The 19,341-nt window shown below is 40.3% G+C and overlaps 1 protein-coding gene across 1 annotated transcript in view; it reads left to right on the top strand.

Annotated features, from left to right (window-relative positions):
• SH3RF1 (SH3 domain containing ring finger 1) overlaps positions 1-19,341 on the top strand; it is a 178,121-nt gene that overhangs the window by 131,262 nt on the left and 27,518 nt on the right. Inside the window, exons 5-7 of the mRNA XM_025386491.1 lie at positions 3,884-4,186; positions 10,398-10,508; positions 18,299-18,465. Coding sequence (XP_025242276.1) covers positions 3,884-4,186; positions 10,398-10,508; positions 18,299-18,465 — 581 coding nt within the window. The remainder of the gene's footprint in view (positions 1-3,883; positions 4,187-10,397; positions 10,509-18,298; positions 18,466-19,341) is intronic.

The raw sequence follows: 19,341 nt of genomic DNA, 5'->3' as shown, positions 1-19,341 counted from the left end.
TCAGAGTCCCTGCTTTTATCTCCAGTATACTGAAGTTTACCTTATATCCAACCTAAGTCTTATCAAAGCTACTTACCAAATGCTTGGAATAAGGTATTTTAGGATACAAATTTATTTTGCAGGTGATGAGTGCACTCCTAACATTAAAGGTCATGGTTAGATAAATGTCACAGAAAGCTCACACTACTGAGCTCAAACATTCATACATGAATTTTATCAAAATTCTATTAAAAGCTATCAGATTCTTGGTTTCCTGTTGTTACCAAAGGTTGTTATACTTACAGCAAAAGCTGCTTTATGTTTCTGCCTGATTTACTTAATGCCTCTACCAAATAGTCTTAATGATTTTCTCTGGAACCGATACAGGAAGCAAGGAGCAGTGTTTTTTAATACTAATATATGCAGCTTCAGAAGAAATCTCAAGTAATTTTAAAGTATGACAACATCTTGCTAACAAATATTACTGTCCATGCATAAAAATCAAATGCAGAAAAAATATGCTAGGCTATTTAGAGGAATAGAAATGAAATAGAAAAATGAAACTTACCCATTTAAAGTGAGATTATGCATTATACATGTGGAGTGCTAAAAGAGACCTAAAAATCATTTGCTCCAACTTACTTTATAGATGAGGAAGCTGTGAACAATAGAGGTAAAATGGCTCCCTTAAGGCCCCAAAGTTAGGTAATGGCTGTGCTAGGACTAGAACTGTGGTCTTCTACTTGCCAGTTGGCTTGTTATACCGCTCCAGGGTATGTCTACCTGCATACACATGCTTCTGCATAAATTTTTCTAAGCATCCAACCCTGCGGTCCAGCAGTTCTACTCCTGGACGTGTACCCAATATCTAGATGGGAGCTTATGTCCACCAGAAGACACATCCTAGATTATTCACAGCAGCATTGTTCTTACTAGCCACCGTCTATTGGAAGGAAGGAAGGCAGGAAAGGAGGAAAGAAAACCCACATGTTAATCAGCAGTAGAACGGATAGATAAATTATAGTATATTTACACAATAGAATATTACACAGCAATTTAAAAGAGAGAACTGCTGACTCATGGAGCAATATGGATAAATCTCAAAAAGCATATTGTTGAGCAAAAGTAGCTAGACATAAGAAATTGTGGAAAGCACTGTGTTACTTTTATGCCTGTTTGTAAGCTCCTTGAGGGCAGAGACCATTTCTCTGCATTTGTAGATCTTTAGCACCAAGCACATTATTCAGCACATAATTGGTGCTCAGAGTCCAGTCATAGCGGCTCACGCCTGTAATCCCAGTACTTTGAGAGGTTGAGACGGGAGGATCGCTTGAGCCCAGAAGTTCGACACCAGCTAGACATCATAATGAGACCTCATCGCTATTAAAATTAGCTGGGTGTGGTGTTACATACCTATAGTCCCAGCTACTCAGGAGGTTGAGACAAGAGGATCGCTTGAGCCCAGGAGTTCAAGGCTGCACTGAGCAATGAATGTGCCACTGTACTTCAGCCAGGGCAACAGAGTGAGACCTTTCCCTCCAATCCCCCCACCAAATAGATGCTCAGTGTGTATTTATTTTAATGGAGAATATATGATATGAAGAAAGACACAAAGGAAGCACCCAGTATTGTTCTGTTGAGAAAGCAGCAGGAAATATCGGGAACAATATTTTAATCCTCAGATGTTTATACCAGAGCACAGCATATGGAAACCTGAAATACTAACACAACGTTGACTCTATAACTGACACTTGGCCAGCCAAGTATGACCATGACGAGATTATAGTAATTTTTCAGAACCTTTCAAAGCAGGCACCGCTAATGGAGCCTATTGTTTGACCCCAGAATTAATCTAAACATATGAAATAGATGTGATAGTTTCCTCTATTCATATTTTTGGCCTCAATGAGAAGAAAGTCTTCTTAACTTTCTTAACTCCCTCCCCTACTTCTTACTCACTGGTACAGGAGTGCTGAGTTGATCGGTCAGATTCCAGCACACGGTCAGAAGGCACAGATTAGGTTTGTGCCTTCAAAGATTTGTTTCTAGGTGTCTAAATAAACGTCTGGTTGAAGAAGACATTCTCTGGCTCCTTTTTCTCCAGCATTGCCAGGTGCGCTGGCCTTTCATTTCATGAGGGTGTTGTGTTTGGGATGGAGGAGATGAAGTAGCTTTTCAATCTGCTTTGTTTCCAGGCTCCTTACACCCAGCCTGTGCAGGAAAGAGGACCCTACCCGTCCATGGTTCATTGCAGTTTATTAGAGCTCTACAGTGAGGTTCGGGCCACCCCCACCATAGTATAAAACTTTACTTTGCTTCATTTGGGCTTTTTATTCTCAAGGTGGGATAGCTAGACCAATAAGGGATTTGTAAATTCTGAATCTCCTGGCCAGTTGCTATGAAAATGCTTTTAATAGGGCCACCCTTTACTGGCACCTCATTTTCATCCCTGAACACACACCACAAGAAGTCTTTATGATCCTTTCTCCCACCATTGGTGCTTCAGGCATTGACAGGTGTTATTCTGGCATTACTGCCTGTTGTTTCCGAAAGATTATCGTGGAGAAACTTCTTAAAGTCTGAAGAAGAGATATGGTCATGTTTGATAAAGATTTATCTTACTAATTATAGATTAGACAAGCCACCTGAATTTGAGTCCCCAAGGAGGCTTAGGAACAAATTGTCAGTCAATTTGCAATCATCTATAGAAGCAGTGACTGCTGATCTCCAACTAACACAGCTTTGTGAGGAACCAGTTGTTCCAAAGCAAGTTCATTTCATAAAATATTGACTGACAGGGTTTCCATTCTTGTAGTAGGGTGGCCTTATCAACAGAATGAGAAGACATAGCCTGAACAATTTAGATGGGACAAATAGGACATGATGTTATTTTATATAAAGACATTTGTGAAGTGCCCAATGTGTAATGCTGAGATGAAAAAAATCACTGTTTTCCTTAATATTATATTTAAGTTACCTTTTAAAAGTTTATTATTGTGCATCTCAATTTTTTTTTGAGAGATTAAGCTATGTTTCCCATTACTGTACTATCTAGGTAAGTTATATGCTGCTTATTGTCCTTGAAGCTTTCCGGAAATGTTTTATTTTGCCCTAGGGAAAACAAAAGGCTTGTGTTCTTTCCTTTCTTGCTGATAATATCAGTGGAGTGCACAGATTTTGACCCCTGGTACTCTTAATTTACACTGGGGCTTTTCAGATAGATGAAGTTAGCTTGCCAACAGGACTTGAATTTCATGTCTTACCCTGTTATGGTTTAAAGTGTGTGCACATAGGATGATAGCTGATACAATGATGTAACAAAAAACATGTTAAGAATTTCTGCCAGATTTTTGTGATGTTCTCCCAGAATACAGAAAGAAAGGCAGGAGGTGAATATACATGGAGGTACATGAGTTCATTTGGAATGGTTTTATTCTTTGTCTTCTTGCTCATTTTTACCAAACCCAAAAGTTGCCCCTTCGTTGTTCAGTTGTGCTTTGAGCAAATACCCAACCATTATTATGCAACAGGGTGTTCAGTCAGACAAATACACCTCTTTGATTGCTCTTCTGAAAATTTCACAGTGAGCTGAAATAAATTTTCATTTGTTATTGGCAAGTTTTAAAATCAGACATTATGGAAATTCTTAATAAAATTGTCTTTTACTCTTTCAGTCTTGCAGTGGAATTGTTTATTCTTGATTTAATATCTACCTGTGATATAGATACGATGAAGTCCCAATATTGAGAGAAAAGATACCTCACATGGGAAAAACAAACACTGTATAGGCAAACGTTAAAGTAGTGACTTTAAATTTTGGGTGAAATCATGTTGAAAATAAACCTCAGGGAATTCTTTGGAATTGTTTAACCTTCTTGGGTTGGTTTGTTGGTTGCTTTTGCAGTTTAACTCGGCTGCTAAGCAGCTGATAGAATGGGATAAGCCTCCTGTGCCAGGAGTTGATGCTGGAGAATGTTCCTCGGCAGCAGCCCAGAGCAGCACTGCCCCAAAGCACTCCGACACCAAGAAGAACACCAAAAAGCGGCACTCCTTCACTTCCCTCACTATGGCCAACAAGTCCTCCCAGGCATCCCAGAACCGCCACTCCATGGAGATCAGCCCCCCTGTCCTCATCAGCTCCAGCAACCCCACTGCTGCTGCACGGATCAGCGAGCTGTCTGGCCTCTCCTGCAGTGCCCCTTCTCAGGTAAATCCTCAAACAAGGGTTATATAAAAAGAGCTCACCCACAAAAGGATCAACTCACAAACATGTTTGTTCACTAGCTGACAAACATTACTTATTTTGAACTTCTGAAGATAGTAGCTTTTTTGGGAAGCAAAACCTGTCTTCATTTTGTAGGTGGAAAAATGGAGAAGGCAAAGCTAACTTGAGTGTATCAACCCAGAACTAACTACTCCGTCATTTTCAAAGGGAAGATCAGAACTTACAAGATGAGTTAAATAGTACTTACCAGTTTCACCAAGCAAGCACTCAGCCTTAGAGAACTTTCTCACAGTACTTTTTTGGGAGATCTTGCCAACTAAAACTTCATCTCCACCCAGATTTAAGATGCCATGGTCCAAACTTGTAACATTTGTAGTTACTTGTATCTATGTAACTTAACTTAATATTTAGGCTTCCCAGAATTATAGAGAAAAAAGAGCAAGGACAGAAAGAAGCATTTAATTTAAATTAGAAATCGACCTCACATTTTTTAAGCTCATTAGTTCATTACGACTTTGGACTGGTATGTAAAAAAATAGCCATGCATTATTCTTAGGTTTATAAGAATACACGGGATGACGGGGCATTCATTAATTCATTTGGCAAACATTTATTGAGCACTTTACTATTGGACCCTTCTAGGCACTGTGTATACCATGGTATATAAAATATAGCAATTTGCTGTGTTAGGCTTTAATTCTGCACTACAAAAAGGGCCTAATTATAACCCTGCCCAAGCCACAGGGCTGCTGTCATTATCCACTTAGGTGATGGCTGTATTTTCCTCAACTTAAAGGTCAGAGAACCTAGTTCAAAGCTGCCTGTCACAAGCAGAAGAAATTTCTTTCAAGTCTCATGTTTCATCTTGAAAATTCATGCAGATTTTACATTCTACTCCACCATAAAGCTATGGTGTTTTTTTTTTTTTTTTTTCTTTAAACATTAAAATGAAATTATGTCCCCTTAAAGAAAAAGAAAGAAATACACAGTTCTGGTCCTTAAAAAGTTTACATTCTAGTAAGTGCCTGTTTTGGACCACAGAATGAAAATGTCAAATACAGTTTTTGATATCCCTTGCCATTTTTTTCTCAGCCTCATGCTTGTTTGTTTTTAATAGAGATGGGGTCTCACTGTGTTGCCCAGGCTGGTAACAAACTCTTGGCCTCAAGTGAACATCCTACCCGGGCCTCCCAACGTGCTGGGATTACAAGTATGAGCCACAGCCTCAGCCTCATTTATTTGACCCTGCTCCTTTAGATTTATACTGTGTGTTTCAAGTTAAATGCATTCACTTTCTGAATGGGATGGTGGGATTGTTGTTTTGTGGCGTTTTTAGGTGGTAGGGCCATGAAACTTTTACTGAGAAATAAAGACAGGCACAACTAGAACATGAGTACGGTGAAGGCAAGGGTCTTTGTTTTATACACTGATTATATTCTAAATGGCAGACATACAGAAAGCACTCAACTTGTATTTGTTGGATGAATGAGTCACTTGAAAAATGGGTAGAGAGGGGAACCATGTCATTTTACATGTAACTAATCATACCCGTGTGAGAAATAGACATGGAGCATAGATCAGAGTAGGAAGGGCAAAGTGAGGTTAATCCGGAAAGGTTCAGAACTAAAGGTTTTTGAGTAAGGTTCTGAAGGAGGGAGCTAGTGAAGATGGCCACTCACTAAAAGAAAATTGAATCATTTTGATTCTGTGCTTTTTATCTTGGGACCTAGCAACATTTGCACAATGATGTTGTCTTGAAATAAAAGACAAGCTTCTGCTAAGAATAGTGACAGCTCAGAATGGGACTAGCTTTAAAAGAGTGGACAATAATCTTTTGGCATTAGAGAAAATGAAAAGAGAAAAGAAGATAGACTGAGCATGTTCATCTTTTGCAGAGAGCTCAGCATTCAGGTGTGAACATGCCTGACGGTACCACACCACAGCTGGGAGTGAAGACTATAAAAGTAGAGCTATTTTTGTTTTGGTTCAAGTAGCTTAGGAAACAAGGCTCTTTCTGTGTTCCGTTGAAGTTTCCCCTTCAACCATTCCACCCCTCCTTCCGTATTCCAGTTGGGTCTGTTTTCAGTGGCAGAGTGTTGCCTCAGGGAGAAGTTATTTCTAGAAGAGGCTGGGAGGTGTTTGAAGTGCTGCCTGGTTTCTCCAGCCATGGTTTATAGAAAACACTACTTATCTAGGGCATTGTGTACATTGGAGGGAACCCCAGTCCCCAATAGAGCATTGAGCATGTGTAGCATTTGTGACGTGCAAAAACTCTTCCAATCATGGAGATCAGTGCATATGGGGAAATGGCTCATGTAAGACCGTTTAAAACAGGACTCTTGTTTTCCCCTGCCCAGCGAAGGGCCTGGCTGTAGATTTCCCTGAGGCCCATTGCTGAGTCTGTCCCCTGCTATTGACCTGATTGCTGTCTTCCTTTTCCTTATACATGTTAACCTTTGCCTGCAATTTCCTTTCCTTTACTTTTTTTTTTTTTTTTTTTTGAGATGGAGTCTCACTCTGTCACCAAGGCTAGAGTGCAGTGGCACTGTGTCTGCTCACTGCAACCTCCATCTCCTGGATTCAAGCAATTCTTCTGCCTCAGCCTCCCGAGTAGCTGGGACTACAGGCACCACCACCACACCCGGCTAGTTTTTATATTTTTAGTAGAGATGGGGTTTCGCCAGGTTGGCCAGGCTGGTCTTGAACTCCTGACTTAAGGTGATCCACCTACCTCGGCCTCCCAAAGTGCTAGGATTACCGGCGTGAGCCACCACGCATGGCCTCTTTTTTTTTCTTTATTTGAGATGGAGTTTTGCTGTTGTCACCCAGGCTGGAGTACAATGGCACAATCTTGGCTCACTGCAACCTTTGCCTCCCAGGTTCAAGCAATTCTCCTGCCTCGGCCTCCCGAGTAGCTGAGATTAAAGGTGTGCACCACCACACTTGGCTAGTTTTTGTAATTTTTTATTATAGTTAGGATTAAGTTTGGTTGGATATATTAGAAAATTGAAAGTAAGGGGCTTAAAAATGTTAGTATTCATTTTTATCTCATCCCAGTGAGATCTAGATACAGGCATTTGGGTGCTGGTGTGATAGCACCACAGAGTTATTAGGGACCTCATCACCTTCCAGCTCATGTCTACACCATGTGAGTGGGTCCTTACGCCTTTGTTTCTATATGGCAATTAGAGATGTCACTGTTACGTCCAAATTGCTGGCAGCAGAAAGGTGAAAGGGACAAGAAGGGAGCCAAAGGCTTGCTTGCTATTATATTTAGTGACTTGAGTGATGGCTGAACTTTCAAATACATAAATTGGAAGCTTATTTATAGGCAGTGCTTTCCAGGTGGGTTGCCAGATCAGATGGATGTTTGTGAGTGTCCGTGACTGAGATGTGTAAAAGCACATGATGGTGCAAGCAGCCAAGATGTTTTGTCTCCTCCTCTGATCACACTTAGCATATTTTTTGGCCTCCAGAGGAGTGATTCATAATATTCAGTGTTTCTATGGCATCTTTGTGTTCAGTGGCCTCAGGGAAAGCAAGAAGCCCTCACCCCAAACTCCTTTTTGCGTACCCCAACTCTTCCCTCCTTTACTTAGCCTTTCTTGTAGAGGAGACAACTAAGTTTTGCAGTTCCATGAGGAAAGGGTAAGCCCAGCAGAAACTCAGGTTGTCCCTATTCAGGGCATGTATTCTAGACATGCTCACCCTTCACTGGTTTACTTCTACTTCTTGTCCTTCTGCGTTTAGTCATTCTTTGGTGACTTTGTCTCTTCCTTTACTGCAGTGCTAGGAAAGCCTTCTATTGAAGGAGTACTTGCAGGATTCTGCATGTCAGTGCTTCCCCAAAGTGCCTGTGATGGCAGAGACCTTAGGTTACCTCTGGTCCAGCTGCTCACAGGGGTCTAGAGACATGAAGGGACTTATCCCAAAACCATAAGGTCATTAACAGCTAATTATTCTGTCTCCCACTCTGGGCTTGTAGAGAAACATCAATCAATAATGATATATTTCTCAGATATGATAGGGTATATGTATTTTGGTAAGTTTTTTTTCTGCCCCAAGGGGTTCCTTGATAATAATGTCTGTTACCAGTGGAGGGTGTCCATGTACTTGGCGTTTGGAACAAAGAATTGGACAAAACACACAAAACAAGGAAAGAATGAGGCAACAAAAGCAGAGATTTGTTAAAAATGAAAGTACACGCCAGTGTGGGAGCGGCCCGAGCAGCTGCTCAAGGGCCCTGGATACAGAAGCTTCTCAGGCCCAAATACTCCCTAGAGGTTTCCCATTGGCCACTTGGTATTCACCACATGTAAATGAAGTGGTGGCCCACAATCAGTAGTTGGGGAAAGCAACCAATCAGAGGCTAAAGTGAAGTTAACAGAGTTGCACTTCTATCCAAATGGAGACTTGGCCTGCAATCAGTGGTTGAGGACAGCAACCAATCAGAGGCTGAAGTGAAGTTACAAGGTTACACTCCTATGCAAATGGCTGATTGGTTACAAAAAGCAACCAGTCAGAGGTACTTTCAATTTCCCATCCACAGTTCAGAAAAGGTTTGCAAAGTAGCATTTGATCCATTTGTTACTTAGGCATGGAAAGTTAGGGTTTTCTTTTCAGTTTAGCTATGGGAAGTCAGCGTGAAGCAGCCTTAGGTTCCCTGCCGTCACACCCTATTCTCCTGCCTCATGTCCACTTTGAAGTGAGCTTCATTGTATCTTAGAAGAAAGGTGACCTCTTATGTGTGGTGCCAATTTGCAAATGTCCTTGGAGTGTGTATACAGAGTTATTGGATACAATAGCAAAAGGTCATTTGGCTTTATCCTAGAAGGGAAAACCAGTGTGCTTCCCATTAGAAATAGGTTGGAGATAGACTTTGGTTCACAGGAAAAATAGAAAATGAGAGTTTGGAGTTCAAGACCATCCTGCTCAACATAGTGAGACCCTGTCTACACAAAAAATAAGGAGAAGAAGAAAAGAAGGAAACTGAGGGTTTGGGGAGAAAGTCTTATTAGTGCCACCTCCTGGATCTACTTAGTTTCAAACTTTAGGTTCAATCAATGTATAGACTAATAGACACAGATGAATTTCAAAAGATTGCAGAGTCATGTATAGCATAGATTTATTTGTGAAAATAAATTACATGCCGTGATACTGATTATCCCTGGCTTTGTAGGGCCTACCCCCATGGGAAACTGAAAGTTCCCATTAGGTCCTTTGGGAACTAATCTCAGAGCTTTTGTTTGTCCTGATAATCTTTTTCTTAATGTATGGGAACTGAGAAAACTGTGTTTGGGATTACATTTTTATTATAAAACCTAGCATTTTGGGTGGGTTATTGTTTCCTTAGGGAAGCAAGTACCAGCCAATCACATTGCCTCTATTCACACTGGAGGGAAAAAACTCTCCCATTTGTGCGGGAACCCATCCCCCTACTTCTGTAGCTTCTAGAAACACCACTGCATTCTGCAGTTGGACCTGCTATGCAACCTGAGTGAAATTGATCGAGTGACTTAACACAGGCAATGAAATGACCTAAATAACTCAATTTCTTTCTAGTAAATTAATCTTGGGTTGTATCATGGATAAGACACCTTTGAAAACAACTAATTTGGCTTGACATTGTTCCTTTAAAGATTTTATAAGTGATTACCCGCTCTAAGCATGTCTGGGCAGCTGCATTTTAATTATGCATCCTCACCAAAAGGTAGAAGTCATGAAAAGTGATCCTGAAAATAGCAAAATACCTGAAGAATTGCACGTAGATTTAACGTATTGATAGACAGGTGAGTGTTCAGCCACTCCTCACTTTAACAGGCTCTTCAGGGAAATTGTTAGGAGGCTGGCTGAGCATCAGGCTGACCATTGGAAGGCCAGTTTGATTCATGGTGGCATAAAAACTGAGGCAATGTGTTATCGTGAAAGCCAACGGCAGTTGAATTCTGTAGGTAAGACACTGTTGTGACCAGTATTTATCACATCACTCCCCAGCATCTAGTGAAATGCCTGGTTCAGATTAGGTAACTGGTAAATTTGGGTTGAGCAAACTAAAAGGGATTCTACCTTCCCCATATAAGAGAAAGTACAGATTTTTCTTTTTAACTGTGACTTGCCTTTCTAAGGTTTAGCCAGTATATTCTGTTGTATCAAACATAGTCTTCTTTTTAATAAACTTTTCTTTTCTTGGCAGGTTCATATAAGTACCACCGGGTTAATTGTGACCCCACCCCCAAGCAGCCCAGTGACAACTGGCCCCTCGTTTACTTTCCCATCAGATGTTCCCTACCAAGCTGCCCTTGGAGTGAGTATAGTTTCTCCCATTTTTGTTTCTCTTTTAGGTATTTAGTGATGTTAATCTGGCACACTCCACCTCCTAACACCTGCAGTGTATGTTCCTACTTGTTAGGTGAGGTGGGTCTCTATCTTTCATCTGTTATCTCTGTTAATCTTAACAAAACATTAGAAAGTCCCTTGCCTGCATCCTGCAAAATTTTTAACAAGGAGGATCAGTAGCCTGAACCTGTTAGAAGAACCCAAAAATATATTTAATTTTCATTAAAGTTCAACCTGATTTTCTAAAGCTTAACCTTTATTTCTTTTGAGTTTCTAGATCCTGCTTATTTCTTATAAAGACATATTTATGGAAATACTAAGGAAACAGGTCCTGAAGGTGAATGGTTTATTTTGAGTCACATGACAGATCGATACCAAATCTCTACATTAAGGATTCATTCTTTAATTTCTTGTCTTGTAGCCACATTGTCTGTAGCTGTGGCTACCTAAAGGCACCTGCAGTCTTGGAAGCCTCCCTTAGATTACGTTGATTTCCCTTCTGAAAACATAACCTCCTACAGATAGAGTCTAAACGGCTAATTGCTTAAAAACATCCAAATGGGAAAATAATAGGGAGAATTAGGGTAGCCAGGACATACAGATACAAAGAAGAGGGTCACTCTGGAAAGAAAATTAAAAGGAAAACAAGAGGCAAATGCAGCCTTCAGTAGTAGAGAAAGACTGTTGTTTAAGACCTTGTTTCCTAAAATTGTTAAGCAAGGAACTAGCAGTCGTGAGACATCTCTCATCTAAGCCACAACTTTGGCTTATATTTTCTATTTGCTCCAGTGTTGAGTTGAATTATGATAGGAAAGGTCATTAAATTAGATTGCCCTAGTACGTAGACCATTGCATCACCCTGCCTGCCGACAGTCATAAGTTGTGCTGTTGCAGAGAACACCATCGGTGTGTCCTGATGATGGGGGTACAGGCCTGCGGTGAAACAGCCAGGGTTTGAAGCCCAGCTCCGCCATTTATTTGTTACATGACCATGAAAAAGGTGCTCTGCCTCTTTAAGCCTCAGTATCCCTAGCTGTAAAATAAGTATCTACTTCACAGAGTTAGATCATCGAAAGGGGTGACCATTACTGATCTCCTTTTTGGCCTCTGTTGAGGGCTGTGGCAAGTTGGGCCTGGTTCACTTTGTTACAATTTTCTTTGCTGTCTGTACCAGGAATAGGGAGGCTTCTAGGCAGCGGGTTTGTTTTTAGGTTGTGGATTTTATACATGTTGTAAAGATTTTATTTCCCTCTGCTAGAGTGCTTACAGCCAGATTTGTAGCCCCTCCAGCAAGGACTCCACAACATAATTAGTCAAAATGTTGGCTCCGGCTAGTTTTATTGTTCTCATTTTCCATTTGCCTTGTTTTTCCTATTTCTTATTTATTTTGTCTTGATACATCTATAAATAATTGAAAACTGATTTAGAAACAAGGTGGGATATAAATAAATGTAGAGTTATTACCTAGCTTGACTTAGGCTTTTGAGAACTTTTTGGATTTAAGCATGTTCTTGTATTTAAATGGAAGTTAATAATGTTGTAGCTAGAGGTTAAAGGTGTTTTTTGTTTGTTTCTTTATTTTTGTTTTTAATGTTTCCTGAACAATTATAACTTTCTTGATAGTACAACTGCTTGGCAAAGGAGAAGATGCCTGGATTCATCTGGGGAGAAGATGAATTTCAGTTAACTTTTAGTGAAATGTGGTTTCCCTGAGATTCTATTAGCCCTGGATATTTGACCAGAGCCAAGTTTCTTAACCATCATGACCTCTCATCTCCAGGGTAGACTCTCTCCTCTCCTTTCCACTCATGGTCCATGTACACAATGAGTTGATGTTTTCATTTCCAGATGACTGCCTTGCATGGTAAAATTCTAACTTGATTTCTTAAGGGGGAAAAAAAAAAAGGCTTACTTTTCAGATAATAGAAAATTTAGTTATAGGTTAAGCATCTCAAATCTGAAATCCAAAATGCTCCAAAATCTGAAACATTTTGAGCCAAACATGCAGCTCAAAGGAAGGGTTCATTGGAGCATTTCGGATTTCAGATTTTTGGATTTGGGATGCTTAACTGGTGAAGTAAATACTTTAAAATCTAAAAAAATTCAAAATCCAAATCACTTCTGGTCACAAGCATTTACATAAGGGATATTCAGCCTGGAGTGAGAAAAGACATAAGGCTGGCTGAATTTCAGCCCTTGTGGGCTGAAAATTATACAACGTAGTAAATGGCCAGTTGCTCTTAGCTGGAGACTCACTCTGGGGCAAATCAATCAGACAGGTCACAAGAGAGCATGGATGTACAAAAATTAATTTACATTGAACCATTTTATTTTAGGATTATATAAGAAAACCTTCATGTTAAGCAAGAGGAAGGTTGATTAAACAGTATGTCTACTGTGCCAATTTCGTTTAATGAAAAACTAATTATAAACAAACCTGTCTGTCATCCCAGGAGATGGCTAGATCTCAGAGTCCCTGGAAGGTTGGCAGAAATGTTTTAGATTTAATATGTCAGGTTTAAGTGGAAAATCTCAGTAGCATGCGCCCTCTCCATCTTATATTAATTGTGTCAGGCATTCTATTTAAAATTTGAAATGGTTCCGAAGACTGTGAGTACTATCACAGCAATGGCACACAGCTTGGTGGAAAAGAAGGCAGGCTTTTCTTGGTGTAGATTTATAGGTAATAAATGCCACAGTAGAATAAAAAATGAAAATTATTTCTAATGCTTTTTTTCATGAATTGAAATTTTTAAATCTTTTATGAAGAATAGTTATAAACATTGTCCCATACATTTCACACATGTAACAGTTAAAATTTTAAATATCCAACATTATGAGCAATACTAGTATTACGTGTATCTGATTCAGACATCAAACTATTAATAGTAGTTATTTTTTAAAAATTTCTTTGTAGGGGAGGAGGTTGAAGATCTTAGTCTCGTGTCTTCTGCATAATGGCAGAAGGACTTTTAAAACAAGTGTTGAATAATCCCCGATCCTCTAGACCAGCCAAGAGGTGTTTAGCTGCAGGGTATTATAAGGTAGTCAGGTTGATAAAGGTAAATGCCACTCATGGCCAATTTATAAACAGATTGCACTCCAGATTTTAAAATTTTAGTCTGGGTGTGAAGGCCCATGCCTATAATCCCAGCACTTTGGGAGCCTGAGGCAGGAGGATCACTTTAGGCCAGGAATTCAAGACCAGCATGGGCAACATAGAAAGACCCTGCGTCTACAAAACAAATTTTTTTTTAACTAACTGGGCATGGTGGTGCATGCCTGTAGGCCCAGCTACTCGGGAGGCTGAGGCAGGAGGATTGCTTGAGCCCAGGAGGTCGAGGCTGCAGTGAACCACGATTGTGCCACTGCAAACCATGATTGTGCCACTGCACTCCAGCCAGGACTAGATGCTGTTCCTAAAAAAAAAAAAAAAAAAAAAAATGAAAATAATAACAAATAATAAACAATTTATACACATACACATTTGTATGTGTGTATTTAAACAAAGTTGAATGATGTCAGATTCTCAGAATAGCCAATATGTAGCCATGGTGGAGGCTAAGCAGAACGCATTGGTGGTGGTGGATTCAGGGAATTGGAAGAAGTGGATGAGGCTGCCAACCCTGGTAGTTTGAAAGTTAGAAGTAGAGTCTTTGGAATTGGAAGAAGCTCTGAAAATCAGGATGAAGAGTAGGATATGGTCAGAACTTTGATAGCAGCAACAGGAAAGGATTCTAGCATCGAAGGAACTGAGACCTCTTATTCCATGTCATATTGTTCTAAGAAGGGGATAGAAGCACGTAATGTATTTTCATTAATGAAATGATCATTGAGGATCTGTTATCTTCTAGCTGCAAAGCTAGGTGCCACCAATACAAAGACGGGTGAGACAGTCCCTGACTTCACAATCTCATTAATCATAACAGTAGCTTCTATTTATTGAGCTTCTGCTGTGCTCCAGGGCACTGGGAAAGACAGTTTACATAAACTATTTCTAATTATTAACTCCATGTCTCAGGTTGGTGTAGTGAAACATAGAGACTTTACGGAATTTACAGTCACCTAACTGGTATAGATATCTCTCTTGTTTCTTGTAGATCAAATGTGAAACAATAAATTTTTAATTTATGCATATAGATGGTAATGCTGCTGTACTTGGTAACACCGTTTAACCAATTTCAACAGGCATCTTCACATGGTAGCTTGAACCATTCCCTCATCAACCAGTATTCATGCATCTGAGTTTAGTACACACAAGGACTATTTAGACATGTTGATATGTAGGGTTGAAATGAGCTGAATAGAAATCAAACGTTTAGAAAGAAATAATGATAGATTGGAGAATATTAATGATATTTGCCCACGGGACACAGAGAGGCTCAATCTATCTTGCCAGTCACTTTTCTACCCTGGGAGGTATGTGAGGGAGATGCACACATAAGGGACAATTAGAAAGGAAATGAACCCTTTATTTTCAATTGAACTTGTGTCCAAAGCTCCAATGCAAAGCACTTTACTGGTAAGCTGGCCTGTAGCCCTTGGCCCAAGCTTGAGACGTACTGGACCATTTCCCCACTCTTTAGCCAGATCCTAAGATCTAATCACTACCTGGGCGGGTTGCATGAAATGGCAAGCAGAGGGGAGAGTGCCAGAAGGGAGAGGGTTCACACCCATATACTTGAACTTTTCACTCACAGTGTTACTAGCAGTGTGGCCTGCCAGTGTTCTGAAATGCTGCCCACTCAGAGAGAAGACACTTCTTCTCTGGGTGCTCACTCTAGCAAAGGAAGGCAGTCGAGGACTGCCCCAAGAGGCTGAGCCAGCATTGGAATCTATGTTTTTTTGACCCCAAAGGCCATGTTCCTTCAGTGATGTCTCTTCTTTCAAGATTACTGGGTCAGGAGAAAAGAACCCAGACATGGCAAAATATGACCATTTCCCTTTAGCACACCATTCTTAAGTCCTAGTTTTAGTGAGCAGAATATTGTTAACAAAATGTGAATTTTGCATCATTTTCTAGAAGGTCCATAGCTGTTTTTTATACTTGGCCTCTGGTGCCTGGGCTGGCCTGGACTACGAAATAATAAGCAGGACTCCAGGTCACCTCCGGGTGAATGAAAGGCTACATATGGTTTTACTCTGTGGAAATTTCAGGTCTTGCAGGACAGCAAACCGCTTGAAGCACATTACACAGTGGATTACCTTTTGAACTTCCACATCACCAGATTATTTTGGTTTAGGTTGTTTATAAAGCAACCCACAAAATTTCCTAGTCTGTCACAGCTCTGGAGTCACCAGAACCCTATCATTTTACCAACCCCACAGGGGCAAGCAACATCTAGGAATCTGATTTTAATCAGAGTTTCTTGATCTTCATCTGTGTGCTCACATACACACAAATTTACACATGCAAACATGCATGCACTGGGAAAAGATCTGCCCAATTTTATTAAACCATTTATGTTTCAACCACAGAAAGTGAGAGAGAACTCTTTTCTCTCAGGCAGAACCTTTGGAATCTTTCAGGATATCCTCTTTGATGCCATATCTTAATGTCTAACTCTCACTCTTTGCAAAAGTAATGTGTGTGAAACATTTGCTTAGTGTATTTCATGACAAGAAGTGATTTTACATTTTATTACAAAATTTTATTTATATTACAAAAGATGACATGTTTTTATCAGGTGCATAGATGATTTTTGTCTTTTTCTTTCTAGGTCAAATTAGTACAGCCTCTGTGTTAATAAAGTTAAGCTGTAATAGACGATTTTAATTTCTGTTTGAGCACATGCCGTTAGTTTTCTGCCTTTCCACAGCCACACTGTTTTGAGATTGAGCTTAGAAAGATTTAAATGGAAATCAGTGAAGTGGTAATTTTACAGTTTCTCCGTATATTACTCTATATACAGGGTAGACTGATTATCTCACTTGTCAAACTGCTGATACATTATTATCCATGAACTGTCCGGGTCACATGTGCTGTGACCAGGATTCTCTTCATCTCTGCTTTGTCACAGGATAAATGCTTGCCCTTCTCCTGGTTAAAGGTTTTGGAGGCTCTAAGCCTCAGTACATGCAAATTCCAGAGCTATAACAAATCTTAATGCCGCCATATTTTGAATTGAGAATGTGAGTCACATTTTCATGACGTTCCAACTTTTTAAACTAACCTTTGCCTTCTCCTGGTTTGCACTTTGTAAGTGGCTCTGCACCTCATTTGTTTCTGCACTAAATGTTTTGCAACCACTTTAGCTGCAGTATGGGAAAAATCTTTGTTGAAAGTCGCTTTAGCAAAAAATTAAACATAATGTGTGGAATAGTTGTAACATATGTCTAGAAATTTGAAATTTTTTTCCACTCAGTTCATTATGTTTCTGAAACTATGTATATGTATATGAACAGCCAGATGTATTATAGTGAATGGTGATGAAATTAAAATTTTTATTCCAAAAAACAGAAATAAGATGACTGGTATAAGCTATATTTAGAAATCATTGGATCTTTATTTTGTTAATATGCTGATGTATAGAAGCCATTTACACTTAACTAGGTAAATTCTTTAGTCTTCTTAGTTCTCCTTTGATTTAGTTTTTACATCTAGTGGTTCAAACGTTTGGAGGGGACGAGGTAGGGGTTCAGGCAGTCTTTGTGTGCCTGTTTTCCCAGGAGTTTCAGTATACAGACCCTAAAGAATTATCTGGGTTTATAGATCAGAAGGTAACAATTGCTCCATTGATTTTCAAAAGGCATGGAATCCTGTAGGCAGAACCCCATTAGGCTGTGCCCATAAAGGAACCAGCAGCTTTTCACTGGTGTACTTGTTGAAGGTTACCAGCCTTGATAGTACCAAATTTCAAAAGCTGGCAAAGTTAAGAAAAGAATAAGCAAAAGTAGCAACAATGGTCCAGTGACTGCGGCTTAACTATTGTTTGGGCTTTTTGTAGACCAAGCATCAAAGGAAATTTTCTTCTGAAGGAATGATTTGAGATATAGTGCAGCTGAATTGTGTGTTGTGTTTAAGTTTCAGATTACAGAAACAATCACAAATTAATTCCTAGCAAGCAGCGTGACATTATAGCTACCCCCCTCGAAAGGCATTTGGATCCTTGTCCAAGTTCATACTTTAAAATGCTATTGGCCGGGCGCGGTGGCTCAAGCCTGTAATCCCAGCACTTTGGGAGGCCGAGATGGGCGGATCACGAGGTCAGGAGATCGAGACCATCCTGGCTAACACGGTGAAACCCCGTCTCTACTAAAAATACAAAAAACTAGCCGGGCGAGGTGGCGGGCGCCTGTAGTCCCAGCTACTCGGGAGGCTGAGGCAGGAGAATGGCGTGAACCCGGGAGGCGGAGCTTGCAGTGAGCGGAGATCCGGCCACTGTACTCCAGCCTGGGCGGCAGAGCAAGACTCCGTCTCAAAAAAAAAAATAAAAAATAAAAAAAATAAAATGCTATTAATCTTAAAATTACATGCAATTGTTTCATTTTGTTTTTCTTTCCCTCCTCCCAAGGGTGATTACTTACCTGTTTGCTGAAAAGGTTGCTATGGCTTTAAGATTTTAAAGGAGAACAAGAGATGAATTTGTAGAAGCAGACTTTCTATCAGTTAGCCTGATGATTCTGCCCTGTGTGGATTCCATTAAAGTCTTGTTCTGTGGATTTATGATTCTTTTTCTCTCCCACCTTCCATAGAAAGATGTAAATCAGTATTTTGTTCCCTTTTTTCCCTTTCTCTTTATGTTTTTCCTATACCAGACTTTGAATCCTCCTCTTCCACCACCCCCTCTCCTGGCTGCCACTGTCCTTGCCTCCACACCACCAGGCGCCGCCGCTGCTGCTGCTGCTGCTGGAATGGGACCAAGGCCCATGGCAGGATCCACTGACCAGATTGCACACTTACGGCCTCAGACTCGCCCCAGTGTGTAAGTGAGGGTGTCGTCTATTACTGCTTATGTGTTCATTTAAAACTAAGTCCAGACCTCAGAGGTCAAGAAGCACCTTTCTGACAGTGAGCTGATGACAGCGTTATGGCTCGCCAAGCGGTCTGTGTCCTGCAGACTTCTACCTGGTCATGCATGTGACTAGGGAACTGCTGAGAGAAAATGAGTCTGATACATGAGCTTGCCAGGTAGCTGTCCCACTAGTGAAGAAGGCCTTTCATAGTTTAGGGAAACACACTGTTTGCTTCTTTATAATATTAGATGTGTATGAAACTGCCTCTTTTGTACAACTCCTGTTTGAACTTTTTATCTTTATTTTCATTTCTTGCATAAGAATACTAATAACAGAAAGGTATTCTGCACAAATCATATCTAGGTCTAGTTGGAGTATGAATGTAAAAGGTTTAAGGCCTCAGCAATGAGTATCTAGAAAAGTTTATCCTCTGTTGAGAGTTTATTTAGGGCAGAATACAGCCAGGTCTTTGTGGATCCTGCATTGTGTAATTTTATACACCAACAGTTTAGAGCACTGGTAAGAACTGTAGGTTAATGTTGCCTGCATGGTTACCATGTGTTGGTGGGCACAGTCACCTTGCATCTTGGGGTTGTCTTGTACGTCTTCTGATCTGGACTTTGTTTTCCCTTGATTTTTTCAAATTTAGTCTTTTTCCCTAGAACTGAGCATACAAAAGCAGGTGTAGCTCAAGCCTCTAGGTTCAGCTTGTGTGTAGAAGCCAGCATGTTGTGCTCCCAGTGGGGTTTCATACGGTATGTTCTCATTTGGGGCTACTTCTCAAGCCTAACAAGTGCCATTTGAAGAGCACAGTTTCCCCTGTGGGTGCATAATCTCTGGTAGCA

The sequence above is a fragment of the Theropithecus gelada genome, chromosome 5, assembly GCF_003255815.1.
Source record: "Theropithecus gelada isolate Dixy chromosome 5, Tgel_1.0, whole genome shotgun sequence".
Taxonomy (NCBI): Eukaryota; Metazoa; Chordata; class Mammalia; order Primates; family Cercopithecidae; genus Theropithecus; species Theropithecus gelada.
This window is presented reverse-complemented; position numbering and strand designations above follow the sequence as displayed.